The following is a 15,285-nucleotide window of genomic DNA, read 5'->3' as shown; positions in this document are numbered from 1 at the left end:
AAATCATTCCTATCAAGGATTTCCATTCCTTTCATGATTCAGTAGATCACCTCTTTCTCTTCTCTGCTCCAGTGTTGGTAGTTCCAATTTGGATAATCTTTGTTCATATGTTAATTTGGAAAGAGCTGGTACCAACTTTGTTATTACTCTTTGTATTCTTTCCAATTTCTTTATATTCTTTTTAGTACTGGGTGTCCATAGTGTCGCTGCATATTTTAGTTTTGGTCTTATTAATGTAACTACTTTTTTAATCATTTCTTCATCCAAGTAGTCAAATGCCACTTTCATTGACCTTAGTAGGTTGAAGATTTCTCCAACTATTATGTTCATATGTTTGTCCGGTGTCATGTCTTTGCTGATTATCATTCCAAAGTCTCTTTCCGAGTTCACTTTTTTGATTTCTTCTTCACCAATTTTTTAATATTCTGTTTTTATTTTTTCCATACTCCATTATACTACATTTCTTGATACTGAAGTTCACTTCCCATTTTTGAGTCCATTCCAGATTTTGTCCTGGTCTGATTGTAATGATTCACAATCCTCCTCTGTTCTTACTTTCTTTAGTATTCTTGCGCCATCTGCGAAGAAATTCATATAACATTCCACTCCTTCATTCATGTCATTTATATATATGGCAAACAGGATTGGAGCCAGCACCGACCCTTGCAGGACACCACTCATTTTGAGTATTTGTCTCTAATTACTACCTTCATTTTTCTCCCAGTCAGGGGGTCTTCCATCCATTCCAATAATTTACCTCCAATGCCACCTATTGATTCTATTTTTTTTATTAATTTCTTGTGTGGTACCTTATCAAAAGCTTTTTGTAGGTCTAGATAGGCACAGTCTGCCCATCCATCCCTCTCTTGTATTATTTCTATTAATTCAGTTCAATGTCACAAAGCTCTCCCTCTCAGAGAGGGCTGGGATGGCAGCTCCATATAAAGGCTTTCTTCAAACACAAGAGTTTCATTTAGTACGCCTTTACTAGGAACCTGTCTACTCCAATGTAGCCTCAAACCAAATACACTAAACTCTCGCTATACCAAACCTCATTGCACGGAACCTTGGCTATATCAACCCTTGTGAAATTTACTAACCATTTGTTTGATATAACAAACAAGGTTGGTATATGCAGTGCAAGGTTTGGTATGGATGGTGGGTGCATGGAAAATTCAAATACATACGTATACATACAGTACATACTTTTGGGTATGATGACCAAGTCTTCCCCCCAATTAGTTTTGATATATTGAAGGTTTACTGTAACTGGTACACTAGTTGGAAAATGTGTACCAAACATCCAATACATAAACCAACCCAAAATTCAACATGTGGAGAAAATTTGATAAAATAAAACTTTTGGATACACTGACCAAGCCTTCTCCCCAATTAGTTTGATATAACAAGGGTTTACTGTATATGTATTCATCCTTAAATCCCTACTATACCACCTTCCCTATCTTTGGCACAATAATGTCCTTAAGAGTAGAAGTATTGTTATAGTTAACAAATTGCAGTATGACTAATCTAGAAAAGCATAACACCTTCTCTCTGGGATACCAACAACTGAATAAAATTGCCTGACATTATCTAGAGCAAATCTGTACAAACCACTGTTAATGTGAACTGGTTAAACTAAAGCTTGATGCAAGTGTGTGGTGCCACTGCTCTCCAAGAGCTAGAAACACCTATCTCGTAGAGACAAAACTTCCACCTTTCCTCATCCCCATAGGGGATGCATGGCACTTGCTCCCAAGGCTAGACCCAAGATCTTGACTACGAGATTTATGGATCCAGCTAGTGGCAGGCGTTGACTTTTCTTATGCTGTTCCTGTAATCAAGGAACCCTCAAAATACAGATTTTTAAGTTCAGCCTTAATAATCCACTATAGGACCTGAATATCCTGAAAAATTATACAACCTTTGAATCTCGCTGCTATGGGTTTATCTGGTTTGATATGATATTATGCATGGCAGAGTGCATATCTCATTATGGATATGTTGGAATAGTTATGATTGTGAATATATTCTTATTAAACCAGCATAATCAGTCTGAACATGCTGATTTGGTGCCATGATTGAAATGTGACAATGACCTATGGCACCTCTGATGTCTACAATTAGAGAAAGGGGCTGGGAAACCATGAAAGTGCAGCTTGGACAATTGCCTAAGATTTACTAGGGATCAAATGTAAACCTCCAACATTCAAGTAAGAAATGTTAACCTGCTTTCCCATGTATGCTTAGTCCTGGAAAGGGAACTGAAATTTTCACATTTCACAATTGTACCATTCACATAAGTCCTTATTCTATTTTCATTTGATTTCTATGACAGTGTTTCTCATAAATTACATTGCAATTCCCAGTTTGATAAAACCTGCAATATTTTGCAACAACACATATAATGAGCCTTAAAATAACTAACTCTAACTCATATTGTTAACATGCCACACAAATGTTCCTAATTTTTTGTAAAATCCTGGAACTAATCGTAAATTTAAAAACTACTTATGTTAATCTAGAGTAATGATATCATCAGCATTCTGCTTGTTATTTGGTGCATTAGGTGGCACTTGAGGTTGTGGTGGTCTGCCTGGAGGTGGTCTGACTTGCCCCCTGCCCCGTGGTGTTTCCCCTCTGGGCCTGGCTAACATGTTCATGCCTGTGAGGTTGCCAGGCTTTGCTGAGCCACTTGCAAGTTTCATAAGCTGTGCTGGATCCAATGGTCTAACTTGGGCTGTCATACGGGGGCCACCTCCTCTTTGGGTTGGGTTCATACCCCTTGGTGCTGGTGTAAATGTTTTTGTATTATCCATTCCTCCTGGCCGACCTCGACTGAAGCTCCCTCTGCTCCGTATAGCCACATTATGTCCTCTACCTGGTGTGCGGCTTGCAGGAGTTAAAGTTATGCTCCTTGGCAAACCCTGCTGATGCCTTTGTTGCATGTCTTTCCCAAGGGAAACAACTGAAACATTGGGATTCTGAATTTGTGCTCTGTAGTCCTGAATGCCCTGAAGTTGGGGACGCCCACGACCTGGGGACGTGGTTGACTGGGATGATCTCGCTAAGGGTGACTGGGGAGTTACTGGTTTCTGCTTCATAGGTGAGTAAGGAAGTCGTTGTCCTGGGTGAGTTATTCGGGTCTGGCCCTGTACAGGTGAAGACTGCATAGGTTTTGAAGGACCTGCTTTTGGTGAAGAGTCGCGAGGACGACTTAATGTTGTTCCTGCTGGGAGTTTAGGAAGATGTGTTAATGATACAGAAGAGGAAACAAGTTCCTTGGGTCCTGCACTACTTCTCTGAACAGGCATAACAGATATATCTTCTCTGCTGTGAAGAGGTCTTGGAACTGAAGGCTGACCTGGTTTTGTGGGTGTTACAGTTACGCTCAGGCGAGGTCGTGGATTGGACCCAGAAAATTTCATTGGCCTCTTGGAAGATACTGAAGTGATAGATATACCGTGTTCCTTAGATTTGGATGCCAAAGCAGAAAGGGAAGGCCGTAGATTTGATCCACCCTGGAAGTGAGCTGAAGAAGTCTGCTGCTGCTGACGGAGTGTAGAAAGGATGGCAGAAGGTGTAACTTGATTTGGGGATAATTTGGCCCCACCTGAGCTAGCATTCTGGAGAGCAGTGTGGAAGTACTGAGAGACACCTGGTATTTGCCAGTACCTGAGAAGTTCCTCTTGGTATTGCTGAAGCTGTCGACGAAACTTTTGTGCATCTGCCTCACTGCATGTTTTTCTATTAAGAGCTGCTTGCACCTGAAGCATGTTTTCATATGTCCGATAGGCATGCTGAACAGCCAAGTTTTCACCTGTTCCCAGTGCACTACTATAGCAGACACCCCTTCCTCGTGTTCCCCTATAACGACCAGAACCTGGAGGGCGACCTCTTCGTGCTTGTGTGTTGTAAAATGGAGTTGGACCCATAGAAGGATTGTTATGAAATCCAACAAATGGTGTGGGTGGTGCTGGTCGCCTTACGAAATTGAGGTTCTTTGAACAGAACATCTCTGCTTCCCTCATAATATTAACACGTCCATCAATTCTGCCCCCTTTGAAAGCCTTATATGCATCCTGTAGCATCTTCCCTAACTGGTCTTCTGTATGAGGAAGATGTCTTGATAGCTGCTTAAAAGCACGATACACATCAATCAAAAAGGCTAATCTTCTGTTGCCATGTACTGGTGAACTGCCCTTAAAGAGCACAGCATACTTGTCCTTCATGGTCTGAAGCCCTACCTGAGTTGCATGCTCACACAAGAGCTCCCTCTCATTGTCACGTAAATACTTCTTGTCTTTCTCCGGCGAGTTCTTCAAGGCAAGAGCAATTTCTAAAATGCTATAAAAGTCCTTTAGATATGGGAGGACATCAAGGACGAGAGAAACACTACGATACATATGTGCAGCAAAACTTCCAGGGCGATCAATTTCATCATTAGGGACCCGCCAGACCCCATGAAAGAGGTTACAGTTCTTTGGGTTTTGTGGCCAGATTCTCTTTTCATGGAATAACCCATTGACAGGCATGTATGGCACACGCTGAAAATAATCACAACCTAATAAATAGTTTCTTGCTTTGGAGTTGTCTTTGTGTTGCTTTGACAAGTGGTAGTAGTGAGCTAAACGATAAAGTGACTTATAATGTTGAGGGAAACGTGCTAGACATTCCTTGAGAGCAATCAAACAACGTGTAACCAGTTCCTCACACTGTTTCTTATTGACCTCAGCCACTACTTCAATTTCTTGGTCACTGTCTTTCTTTTCTTCATTTGCCTGCTTATCTCCATCTTTTTCTTGACTACTTTTTGCAGGAGGTTCCTTGTCTGTTTCATTTCCACCACTAACTGATTTACTTCCTTCCTTTTTGGTTTCATCCCCCTTATCCTGTGAACCCTTCTCTTCACTACCCTTTTCCTTCTCCTGTGAATGGTCCATTGCACTGGTGATAATTTCTTCAATAACTGGTGTAATGACTTTGGCACTCCCTCGTTTTGATGGAGGCTCACCTTCTTCTGCATCATCCAGAGGACGTTTAAGGTTTATCCTATCTGCCTCAGTCAATTCCAGAGGATCCCGTAAACTTTCTGGGTCTGCAATGATATCCCCGTCCTCATCATCCTTGTCTTCAATGATTTCCTTCTCCTTATGAACTTCCTTTTCTTCAACAACTTCTTTTCCTCTTTTATTATTTTCTTGAAATAGGGCAAATGGTTGTCTGACCACCTCATTCAGCACTTTGTTGAAGAGTTTGATTATGCTAGGGTCTACACTCTTGCCATCCCTCTGATGCAAATACTTGAGAATATATGCATGGACCCTGTAGTACATTTCCAATGCTTCTACTGCATTTTCTTGTGGATTGTTATAGTTGATTTTATGAGGATACCTTGCATGGATATCATGTAAATGCTTGGCAGCTTGAATGTAATGGTTTAAGATGACATCTGGATTCATGCCTTGTTTCTCAGCCACCTTCCCCAGCATGTACTGATGAAGCCAACGCTCATCTGGTAGTTCCTCATCATCCCAACCTTCTTCCATAATCTCATTGGCCCTCTTGAAGCAGATTTGTGCCTGGGCTAACATGTCCACCTTGATCTTTTCAAGTCGTTCAAACATCTCCATGCTTATATCTGGATTCAGGTCTTGTTTCAATAATCTGGAGGCATGGGAGTGTACCATGTAGACCAAACCTCCAAACTCCACCCAGAGGTTACTATGATACATGTCCAGTTCCAAAGCTTTCTGGAAACATTTGACAGCTTGCAGGGCCTGGTCAAAGAACTTGTCATCCTCTAACACATCACATGAGTTCAGCTCTGTTTCCAGTTGGGCTTTTGGTGCTAATGCCATGGGTGCCCAAGAATCTATCCTATCAGGATTACTTATAACATCTAACTTGTAGTAGGTTACAGCACTTTCCCATTCTTTGTTCTTAAAGAAGTAATCTCCTAGAAGGTAGTAATAATCCTTCAAAATAGGTGGATTCACATTAGAGGCAGACTGGCCTTGTTCATGTTCTTCGTGTTTCTCATCTTCTGCGCTTTCACCCACACAATTCTTCCTCTCCTCCATCCTACTTTGGGGCAGCAACGGTCTCAGTCTGTAAATAAAGAGAATAAATATTAACTTCATCAACTGTTGCCTAAAGTTTACCAAACTGGAAAACCTTCAGCCCCATAGTGACTGACAATGGTCCTTGGGGCTTCCCACAGATCTCTATGGGAAGAAACATTGGACTGGTCTGTGTTGTATTAGTATGGGACTGTATCTATGTCATCAGCTGGAAGTGGTTGGGGAAGGGGAATAGTTGCCAGTTGTCAGGTCTTCCTGTGTGAAAAAGTGTAAAAAATACATACATACATATACCAAAAATTTGTCCCCTTTTAAAGTTAATAGAAAGATCTTAGGCCTAGACTGGAGACTGAGTGTCAGTGCCTCAAGACGGCACCTCCTGATCGAGGTGATGGTGTTTGTAGTTATTCAAATTAGGCATATTCATTTCTAATTTTTTGGAGAGACACATGTCCCCCCCCCCCCAAAAAAAAAAAAAAAAAAAAAAAAAAAAAACTGCCTTGTCTGTACAATTTGTTCCTTGGTATGTATATGTATATATATATATATATATATATATATATATATATATTTACCTACCTAGTTGTATTTTGTGGAAGGAGAGCTATGCTTGTAGTGACCCACGGTTGTATCTTTCCGCATCCTGTTCTTTCTTGAAATCATGATTAGGTTTAGCACTCACTGTTTCCTCTTTCAGTTCATTTCATGTATTTACCTAGTTGTATTTTATGGGACGAGAGCTATACTCATAGTGACCCATTTTCGTATCTCTCCACATCCAGTTTAAGCTTAAGATCTTGTATAATTTTGGCACTCACTGTTTCTCCATTTAGTTTGTTCCAGACATCAATCACTCGTGGGAAGCTATTCTTTTTCAAATCTCTTCTGTAACTGTCCTTCTTTAGCTTCTTTTCATGTCCTCTTGTTTCTCTTCTGTCCCATTTTAATAAGTCATCTCTATCAAGAATTTCCATCCCTTTCATAATTCTGTAGTGACCCATTTTTGTCAACAAATCACCTCTTTCTCTTCTCTGTTCCAGTGTTGATAGATGTAACTTCTCCAATCTTTGTTCGCATGTCAAATTTGATAGTGTAGGTGCCATTTTTGTTGCTGCTCTTTGAATTCTTTCTAATTTTCTTATTTTATATATATAAATTTTTTTTCTTTGCAGTGTTGCAGCATACTCTAGTTTAGGTCTTATTAGTGTAACCACTACTTTACCATTTCTTCATCCATGTAGTCGAAGGCCACTTTCATTGATCTTAATAAGTTAAAAGTCTCTCCAACTAATTTATTGACATGTTTATCAGGTGTCAAGTCACTTGAGATAATCACTCCCAGGTCCCTTTCTGAGTCAACTTTTTTGACTTCCTTGTTACCAATTTTATATTGACCTGATATTCTATTTTTGCTTTTTCCAAATTCCATTATACTACATTTCTTAATGTTAAAGTTCATTTCACACCTCTGACTCCATTCCCATATTTTGTCAAGACCTTCTTGTAACGATCTGCAATCTTCTTCTGTGCTTACTTTCTTGAGTAATTTGGCATCATCAGCAAAGAAGTTCATGTAACACTTCACTCCCTCATCCATATCATTTATATATATGGCAAACATTAAAGGAGCCAATACAGAGCCTTGCGGGATCCCACTTATCACATCTTCCCAGTTCGAATTTTTGTCTCTTAAGTACATACATATACCAAGGCTTTTTCCCCCTTACAAGGGAGGTAGCCAAAATGGAAAAGGCATAAAATCATTCCCACCCATTCCATCCCTGAATACACTCCACACCCCCTCCACCCACCCTATTATTTTAGCACCTCCAGGATGATGGGTCATCCCTGCACCTTGTCCACTGCCCTGGGTCAGAAGCAGTGTCGCAAGACACAGCACATCCACAGCAAGGCCGCTTCATTAAATCGGCGACCCCCCTCTCCGTCCCCCCTGCATAAAAGGAGAAGACGGGGAGAAATCCCTTTGGGCTGCGTCAAATTTTGCTCACACATACTACCTCAGCCCCCATCCCCCCGCCCATTCCACCTCATGCCTCACATCATCATCCATATACAACCATTCTCCATTCACCCCTGTCTTCTGTCCTCTCCCGTCCTTCCTCAACAGACATTCCCCTCTTCCCCAAAGCCCCCTTCACCCCATCCATCCACCTCATCCTAGGACGTCCCCTCATGTTCACTCCCTCCGCATCTGCCTTCCATACCTCTCTTAAGTACCACTCATTTTTCTCCCACTTAAGAAATCTTTCATCCATTCCAGTAGCTTACCTTGTATTCCTATTATTTCAAATTTTCTTAGCTTTTTATGTGGTACTTTGTCTAAAGCCTTCTGCAAGCCCAAGAAGGCACAATCTGCCCAGCCATTTCTTTCTTGTATTATCTCAATTAATCTCAAGTAAAAGAATATTAAGTTTGTGGTACACGATCTTCCACTTCTAAAGCCAAATTGTTTAGGGTTATTGTATTACCTTCCAAGTGTTTGATCCATTTGTTTCCGATAACATTTTCGAATATATTTGCTACTGTGCTTGTAAGGGATACTGGTCTGAAGTTTGTAGGATCTTCTTTGTTTCCTCCTTTATATACTGGTACTATGTTTGCATCTTTCCAATTTTGTGGTACCTTTCCTTCTTTGAGTGAAAAGTCTATTATCTTGTAAAATTTGTCCGTCAGTTCATCTATACACTCTTTCAGTATCCAATCTGCAATTCCATCCAGTCCATACGATTTCCTAACAACTAGGTTTTTTATTTGGTCTCTTATTTTTTTCTGTGTTACCTTTCTTTCATTTTAGGGGACCTTTCTTGTTGTCCATCTTCCCAAATTTGTGAGCTCTCAATTGTAAAAACAGACCTAAAATATCTGATCATAACTTCTGCCATTTCTGTGTCGTCTATACATTCTTTATCTCCTTCACGCAGTTTTACAATTTTGTGTTTGTTTTTTAATTTATCATTTGCATATCTGTAAAAGAGTTTAGGTCCTTACATTTGTCTATAATATCTTTTTCATAGTTTCTTTTTTCTTTCCTGCATATATTCACATATTCCTAAGTTTGATATATGTTTGCCATTTGGATGTTTTTTTTTTTTTTTTTTTCCATCTTTTCCAGACATTGTCTCTTCTGTCTTTAGCCTTACTGTGTCTTTTGTTATACCAACACTTTATATAAATCTTTTTTTTGCTTCTTCTTTGGTACATATTTATAAATTCCTTCCTTGTACTTTTCTTTCAATATGTTCCATTTGTCTTCCATCTTTGTTTCCTCTTAGGAGAATTTATCCCAGTTTGTGATTTCAATTTTTTTTTCTTTGTTTTACAAAATCCGTTTTGTTGTACATTAATCTTCCTTCTCTATGTTTATCATTCCTTCTCACATCATTTTGTTCTTTTAATTCAAACTCTATTAGTATATGGTCACTCTTTCCAATTGGTGTTTTATACTCCATTTTGTTCATAATATCTGGTTCAGAAGTTAATACTAAGTATAGTTTCAATGATTCCTCATTGTTTCTATATCTAGTATTTTCCTTAACCCATTGTGTTAAGATATATTTGATGGTCATATCCACCAGAATGTTGCTCCAAAGTTCTCCCCCTTTTACTATAATTTCTTCCCAGATTATATCCTTTGCATTAAAATCACCCATAATTACTATGTTACCACCATCTTTCAGTAACTCATTTAGCACATTCATTGTCTTCCAGTAATTTACAATGATCACTATCAGATCAAGCCTGTGTTTTTGGTGGCACACATACTGCTACAAATTTTCTTCTTTTCATATTCTTATTTACAACTTTAGTCATAATCAATTCTACATTATATTTGCCATCTTTAGGATATGTACGATATGTTGGGCCGACATATCGGCAACGCGCAAGCCGTACTCGGCGCTGCCGCGCATGATCGAGCCCAGTACACTGTAGACCATGTTATAATAAAGTCTATTATACATGGCGCAGTGACAGATCAAACCTACGCTACCCACCATGGCTGGACGTGCACGACTACCCACCCATACCCCCAGATCTATCCACAGGAGAATGTTGGGTAGATCACAGACGCCACAGACGCCGACAGCACTCGAGCAGGCTCACCGGCTGCTCCTGGCGCAAACCGACGCCATCGTCTCCCTACAGCAGCAGCTGGCAGCGCGCCCTGCTCAAACCACACCAGCCTCACGGCCGGCCCCTGAGAAGTGCGACATGGACATGTCCACAGCAGCGTTCCGGTCGTGGAGACGTTCGATGCAGTGCTGGCTGGACCTGAATGGGTAGGCACCGACGGAGGCCGTCCTGTACATCCGCCTGCATTGCACGCCTCCTCTGCAACGCTCCTTGGATGCCAGGTTCACCGCAGCCGAGTGGCAGGCACTGACCGTTAAGGAAGCCTTGGACTCGATCAGTGGCATCGCCCTCCAGGCGACCAACCAGGCAGCCGACTGGTGCAGGTTCTTCACCGCTCGCCAGGAACGCAACGAGTCCATAAGTGAGTACTTTACTCGGTCTGCTCAGTGTGCGGCGGATTGCGAATTTAAGTGCCCCCATTGTGACAGTAGCTTGTCTGAGTACATGCTGCTCCGTAAGCTAGTGAGTGGTTTGAAGAGTGTTGGGTTAAAGGAGGAGGTGTTTCGCAAGTGTGATTCGTTTAAGGATACAGATTCCTTGCGTAAGTTTTGTGTGGCGTTCGAGGCGGCTCACAAGGACGCCGCTCCCCCAGGTCAGGACGGTAATTTTGGACGGGAGACACTAACGCCATTGGCGGCGGTGACTCAGCTGCCAGGCGCACCGCAAGAGGATCTCCAGCCTCAGGTCGCTGGGACCCGCCCGCCACCACACAAGCCCCGCTGTGGCAACTGTGGGGGCAAACACAAGCCAGGAAAAGGCATGTGTCCTGCGGAGACGCTGACATGCTACGGGTGCGGCAAGACCGGTCATCTACGTCGCCTGTGCAGGAAGAGTAAAAAAGCAGCTGCGACGGAGGAGGGGGAAGCCTCTGGTATAGTAATTGCAGCCGCAGGGAAAGCCCAGAGCCAGCCGTGTATCTGGGTGACCGTCAGCGACACACGGAAGGAGAAGACATCGGCCAGGATCCGAGTGGTACCGGACACAGGAGCCCAGGTGTGCGTTGCGGGACCAGGCCTGCTAGCCGCCCTGGGCGTTGATACGACATCGCTAGTGAGCCGGGGCAGCCTGCGTGACGTGGCGAATGTGACCCTGAAACCCATGGGCGCAGTCACCTGTCGCATGCAACATGGCAGCAGGTTCACGACGCAAGAGGTCTTCGTCGTGAAGACAGCCTCCCGGTGCTACATTTCCTTACAGGCCTGTAAGGATCTGGGTTTGGTACACCCTGACTTCCCGCACCAGCCCGCAGTTGCAGCATCGGCTGCCACCGAGTCAACTGACGGCGCGCTGCCGCCGCCGCGGCCTACCTCAGTCCCGTTCACCTCGCTAGAAGAAAATGTGCCACAGCTAGAGAACTGGCTTCTCCGCCATTTTTCTGGGTCAACGTTCAACACTGACAGGAGCCCTCTGCCAGTAATGGAAGGTGAGCCACATGTCATCCACCTGCTCCCGGACGCCAATCCCTACGCCTGCCATACACCGGCTTCGGTGCCGAAACACTGGGAGGCGGTTAAGAAGCAGCTGGGCGAGGACGTGAGGAAGGGGATCTTGGAGCCGGTACCAGTTGGAGAGGCAACAGAATGGTGCGCAAGGATGGTGGTGGTCGCGAAGAAGTCGGGCCAACCGAGACGCACCATCGACTACCAGTAACTCAATGCTGCCTGCAGGAGAGAGACCCACCACACTCCTACACCGTTTGACATGGTATCTGGCATCCCACGCCACACCTACAAGACTACAGCAGATGCTCACTGGGGCTTCCATCAGGTAGAGCTGCAGGAAGCCAGCAGAAGGCTCACTACCTTCATCACACCTTGGGGCAGGTATAGGTACTGTCGAACCCCCATGAGCCACTGTGCTGCTCCAGATGCCTATACCAGAAGGTACGACGACGCCATCGCTGGGATCCCAAGAAAATTCAAGTGTGTGGACGATACCCTGCTGTACGACGCCAGCGTGGAAGACGCCTTCTGGCACACGTATGATTTTCTGGAGACGTGTGCCATGAAAGGTGTGACCCTGAAACCAGAAAAATTCAGGTTTTGTAGAAGACAGGTGGACTTTGTGGGCTTTCATGTAGGCTGGGACGCCTACAAGCCCACAGAAGAAAGACTGGCCGCCATCAGGAACTTTGACATGCCTGCCGAACCATCTATAACAGACATACGCTCCTGGCATGGGTTCGTCAACCAGCTGGCACCTTTCCTAGCCACCGCACCAGTCATAGAGCCATTCCGGGAGTTACTACGGAGACCACAGGGGAGGAAAGTCTACTGGGACGAAAACCTACAGGAAAAGTTCCGGCAAGCCAAAGAAGTAGTCTGCAAGCTCGCCAAAGAGGGCCAAACATATTACAAGGACAGACCTACGGTGGTAGTGACGGACTGGAGCAAGGTGGGCATTGGCTTTGTTATTCTACAGCAATACTGTCCCTGCCCCCTGAGAGAGGCTCCCTTCTGTTGCAAGAGCGGGTGGCGCTTGGCGCTGTGTGGCAGCCGTCACCTAACACCCGCGGAGGCAGGTTACGCACCGGTGGAGGGCGAAGCTCTGGCTGTCGCATTGTGCCTCCGTAAAGCTCGCCTTTTCCTGCTTGGATGCCCCAATCTTCTCATAATCACCGACCACCGTCCGCTAGTGAAGCTCCTGGGGGACAGAGAGCTGAAAGACGTAGTGAACCCGAGACTGTTTGCCCTGAAGGAGAAAACGCTGCAGTATAGGTTCCAAATCAAGTACCTCCCAGGTAAGCGCAACTCTGCAGCCGATTTTTTGTCTCGTTACCCGGCGCTCTGTGCACCACCGGACGTCATAGATGAAGAGCTGGCCAACGACATGGAAGCTGCTGTGGCGGCCGCAACAGTGGCGGTGCTCGACAGCGATGACCAAATAGCCCTAGATAACTCAGCAGTGGTGCAGGCCGCCGCCGATGACCCAGACTATCAGCTACTCATCGCTAAAGTGACAGCAGGAGATTGGCACCCACAACGGTCTCAAGAGCTGACCTGCCTGCGCCAGTTCTATGGCTGGCGGTATCGCAAGGGCTGGTGACATGCACCTACCAACAAGGAGCGGTCAGTTTAGTGGTACCTGCAGCATTGAGACACCGTGTGGCAGCAAACCTCCACGCAAGCCATCAAGGTTTAGACGGAATGCTACGAAGGGCGAGACAGGCTGTGTACTGGCCTGGCATGGAGGGTGACCTACAGCACCACAGAGACACTTGTGCCAGCTGTAACACGCACTCACCCTCGCAAGCCGCCGAACCCCTCACCCTGACACCCCCACCCCAGTACTCATTCCAACACACCGTGGCAGACCTGTTCCAGCTCGACGGACGAGTATACTTAGCGTACGCAGACAGGCTCACGGGCTGGCTGGAAATAGCGCACTTGACCAGCGGAGCTACATCAAGCAAGCCCTCGTCAATACTTCGACAGTACTTCCATCGGTGGGGCGCACCAGAGTCAATCTCGACAGACGGTGGAACCAACCTAACCAGCGAGGAGATGCGCAACTTCTTTGGGAAATGGGGAGTGAAGGGAAGAGTCGCCTCTGCCCACTTCCCACAGTCGAACGGGCGTGCAGTCAAGTCTGCTAAGAGGCTACTTCGCGACAACACAGGCGTCGGAGGGAGCCTCGACACCGACAGAGCAGCGATGGCGTTACTGCAGTATTTAAACACACCTCTACGCGGGGTGAACAAGTCACCAGCACAGCTGGCCATGGGCAGGCAGCTGCGGGACGGTGTTCCAGTCCACAGGCAACACTACAATGTGGACATCCACTGGAGACACGCCCTCCGGACAAGGGAGCGTGAGGCAGCACGGCAACAGGAAGCATGGGCTGAGAAACAAGGCACACCCAGATCGCTGCCCCCATTAACGCTTGGTACCCGTGTGTTTGTGCAAGACCAGTACACGAAGCTGTGGGACAGACGAGGCGTGGTCAGTGAAATACTGCCGCATCGTCAATATACAGTCAAACTCGAGGGAAGTGGACGACTGACGCAGCGCAACCGCAGGCATCTGCGAGCCGTAAGAGGCTTATCTCAACTCACAACACGGACAAATCCAAGCTCTCTCCACCAACACCTCGACTCGACACACAACAAGAGACGTTGGATCGCCCACGGCGTCGTGTCAAACAACCGGTATGGATGGCAGATTTTATTACCACACCCTCACATTAGATATATGTGTATACCTGTGTTTGTATACACATATGTGGGTATTCGTGTGTGTAAGCGTACATGTGTTTGTATTTACATATGCATTTTGTACAACTACAGTGTTGTTGTTGTTGTCGTTCCCTAGACTGTCTGTCCGAGCAGTCCCGTCTCCCCAAGGAATGCCATAGCCGAAACTGGGTTTTTCCACAAATCCTTTATAGAGTGTATGTTGTGTTGTTTGCGTGCATGATTGTGTATAATGCAGTCTTCCATTATGTGTTGTATGGTATGGGGTGAAGTGTTACATCCTGGGCAGCTGTTCACAATGCGGTCATCCAGCCTCTTCTGGTAGCTTAGAAGTGCTGGGTGGTGACCGCACCGCAGTCTGGCCAAGTGGACTCTGTCCTTTCGTGGGAGAGAGGATTCAGAAGGGTGGATATCAGGGGGTCTGGCATGCAGCAGTGTGTTGTCTTTCAGTGTGTTAATGGAGCGGTGAGTGATATGATTATGAATATGTTTCCGGAGGCTGGTATTTGGTGGTTGTGGAGGAAGAGAAGAGAGTATCTGTGCATGATAAAGGTCTTTGGGTGTTGTTTTAATGTTTCTTGGTGTGTGTGGGTGTTCTGCTATGTAGTGTAGCGGGTGTAATGTGTTTGTGGTGGCTGCGGCAAGTGTTTGTGTGCCTCTCATGTCGAGGTGGTCCTTGACTTTGAGGACTTTTGTTTCATGGTGTAAATGGTCTGTAGGTGTTGTATTTGTGCAGACTGTAATTCTTTTTAGGGCTTTGTTTTGTATGATTTGACAAACCTCACACAAAGAATTTTAGATGGCATCAATTCAGATAGGCCCCACCAAAGAACACTTCTTATAACATTAGACATTAGT

General features: G+C 44.9%; 1 protein-coding gene across 1 annotated transcript in view; it reads right to left on the bottom strand.

The window, feature by feature from the left end:
* Window positions 1–402: 402 nt before the first annotated feature.
* The window catches only part of LOC143035050 (calcineurin-binding protein cabin-1-like), a 134,725-nt gene continuing 119,842 nt past the window's right edge, over window positions 403–15,285 (bottom strand). The window contains exon 7 of the mRNA XM_076201524.1: window positions 403–6,111. Within this exon, the coding sequence (XP_076057639.1) occupies window positions 2,517–6,111 (3,595 nt within the window). The 3' untranslated portion in view covers window positions 403–2,516. The remainder of the gene's footprint in view (window positions 6,112–15,285) is intronic.

The sequence above is a fragment of the Oratosquilla oratoria genome, chromosome 2, assembly GCF_046742065.1.
Source record: "Oratosquilla oratoria isolate Oo_2021 chromosome 2, ASM4674206v1, whole genome shotgun sequence".
Taxonomy (NCBI): domain Eukaryota; kingdom Metazoa; phylum Arthropoda; class Malacostraca; order Stomatopoda; family Squillidae; genus Oratosquilla; species Oratosquilla oratoria.
This window is presented reverse-complemented; position numbering and strand designations above follow the sequence as displayed.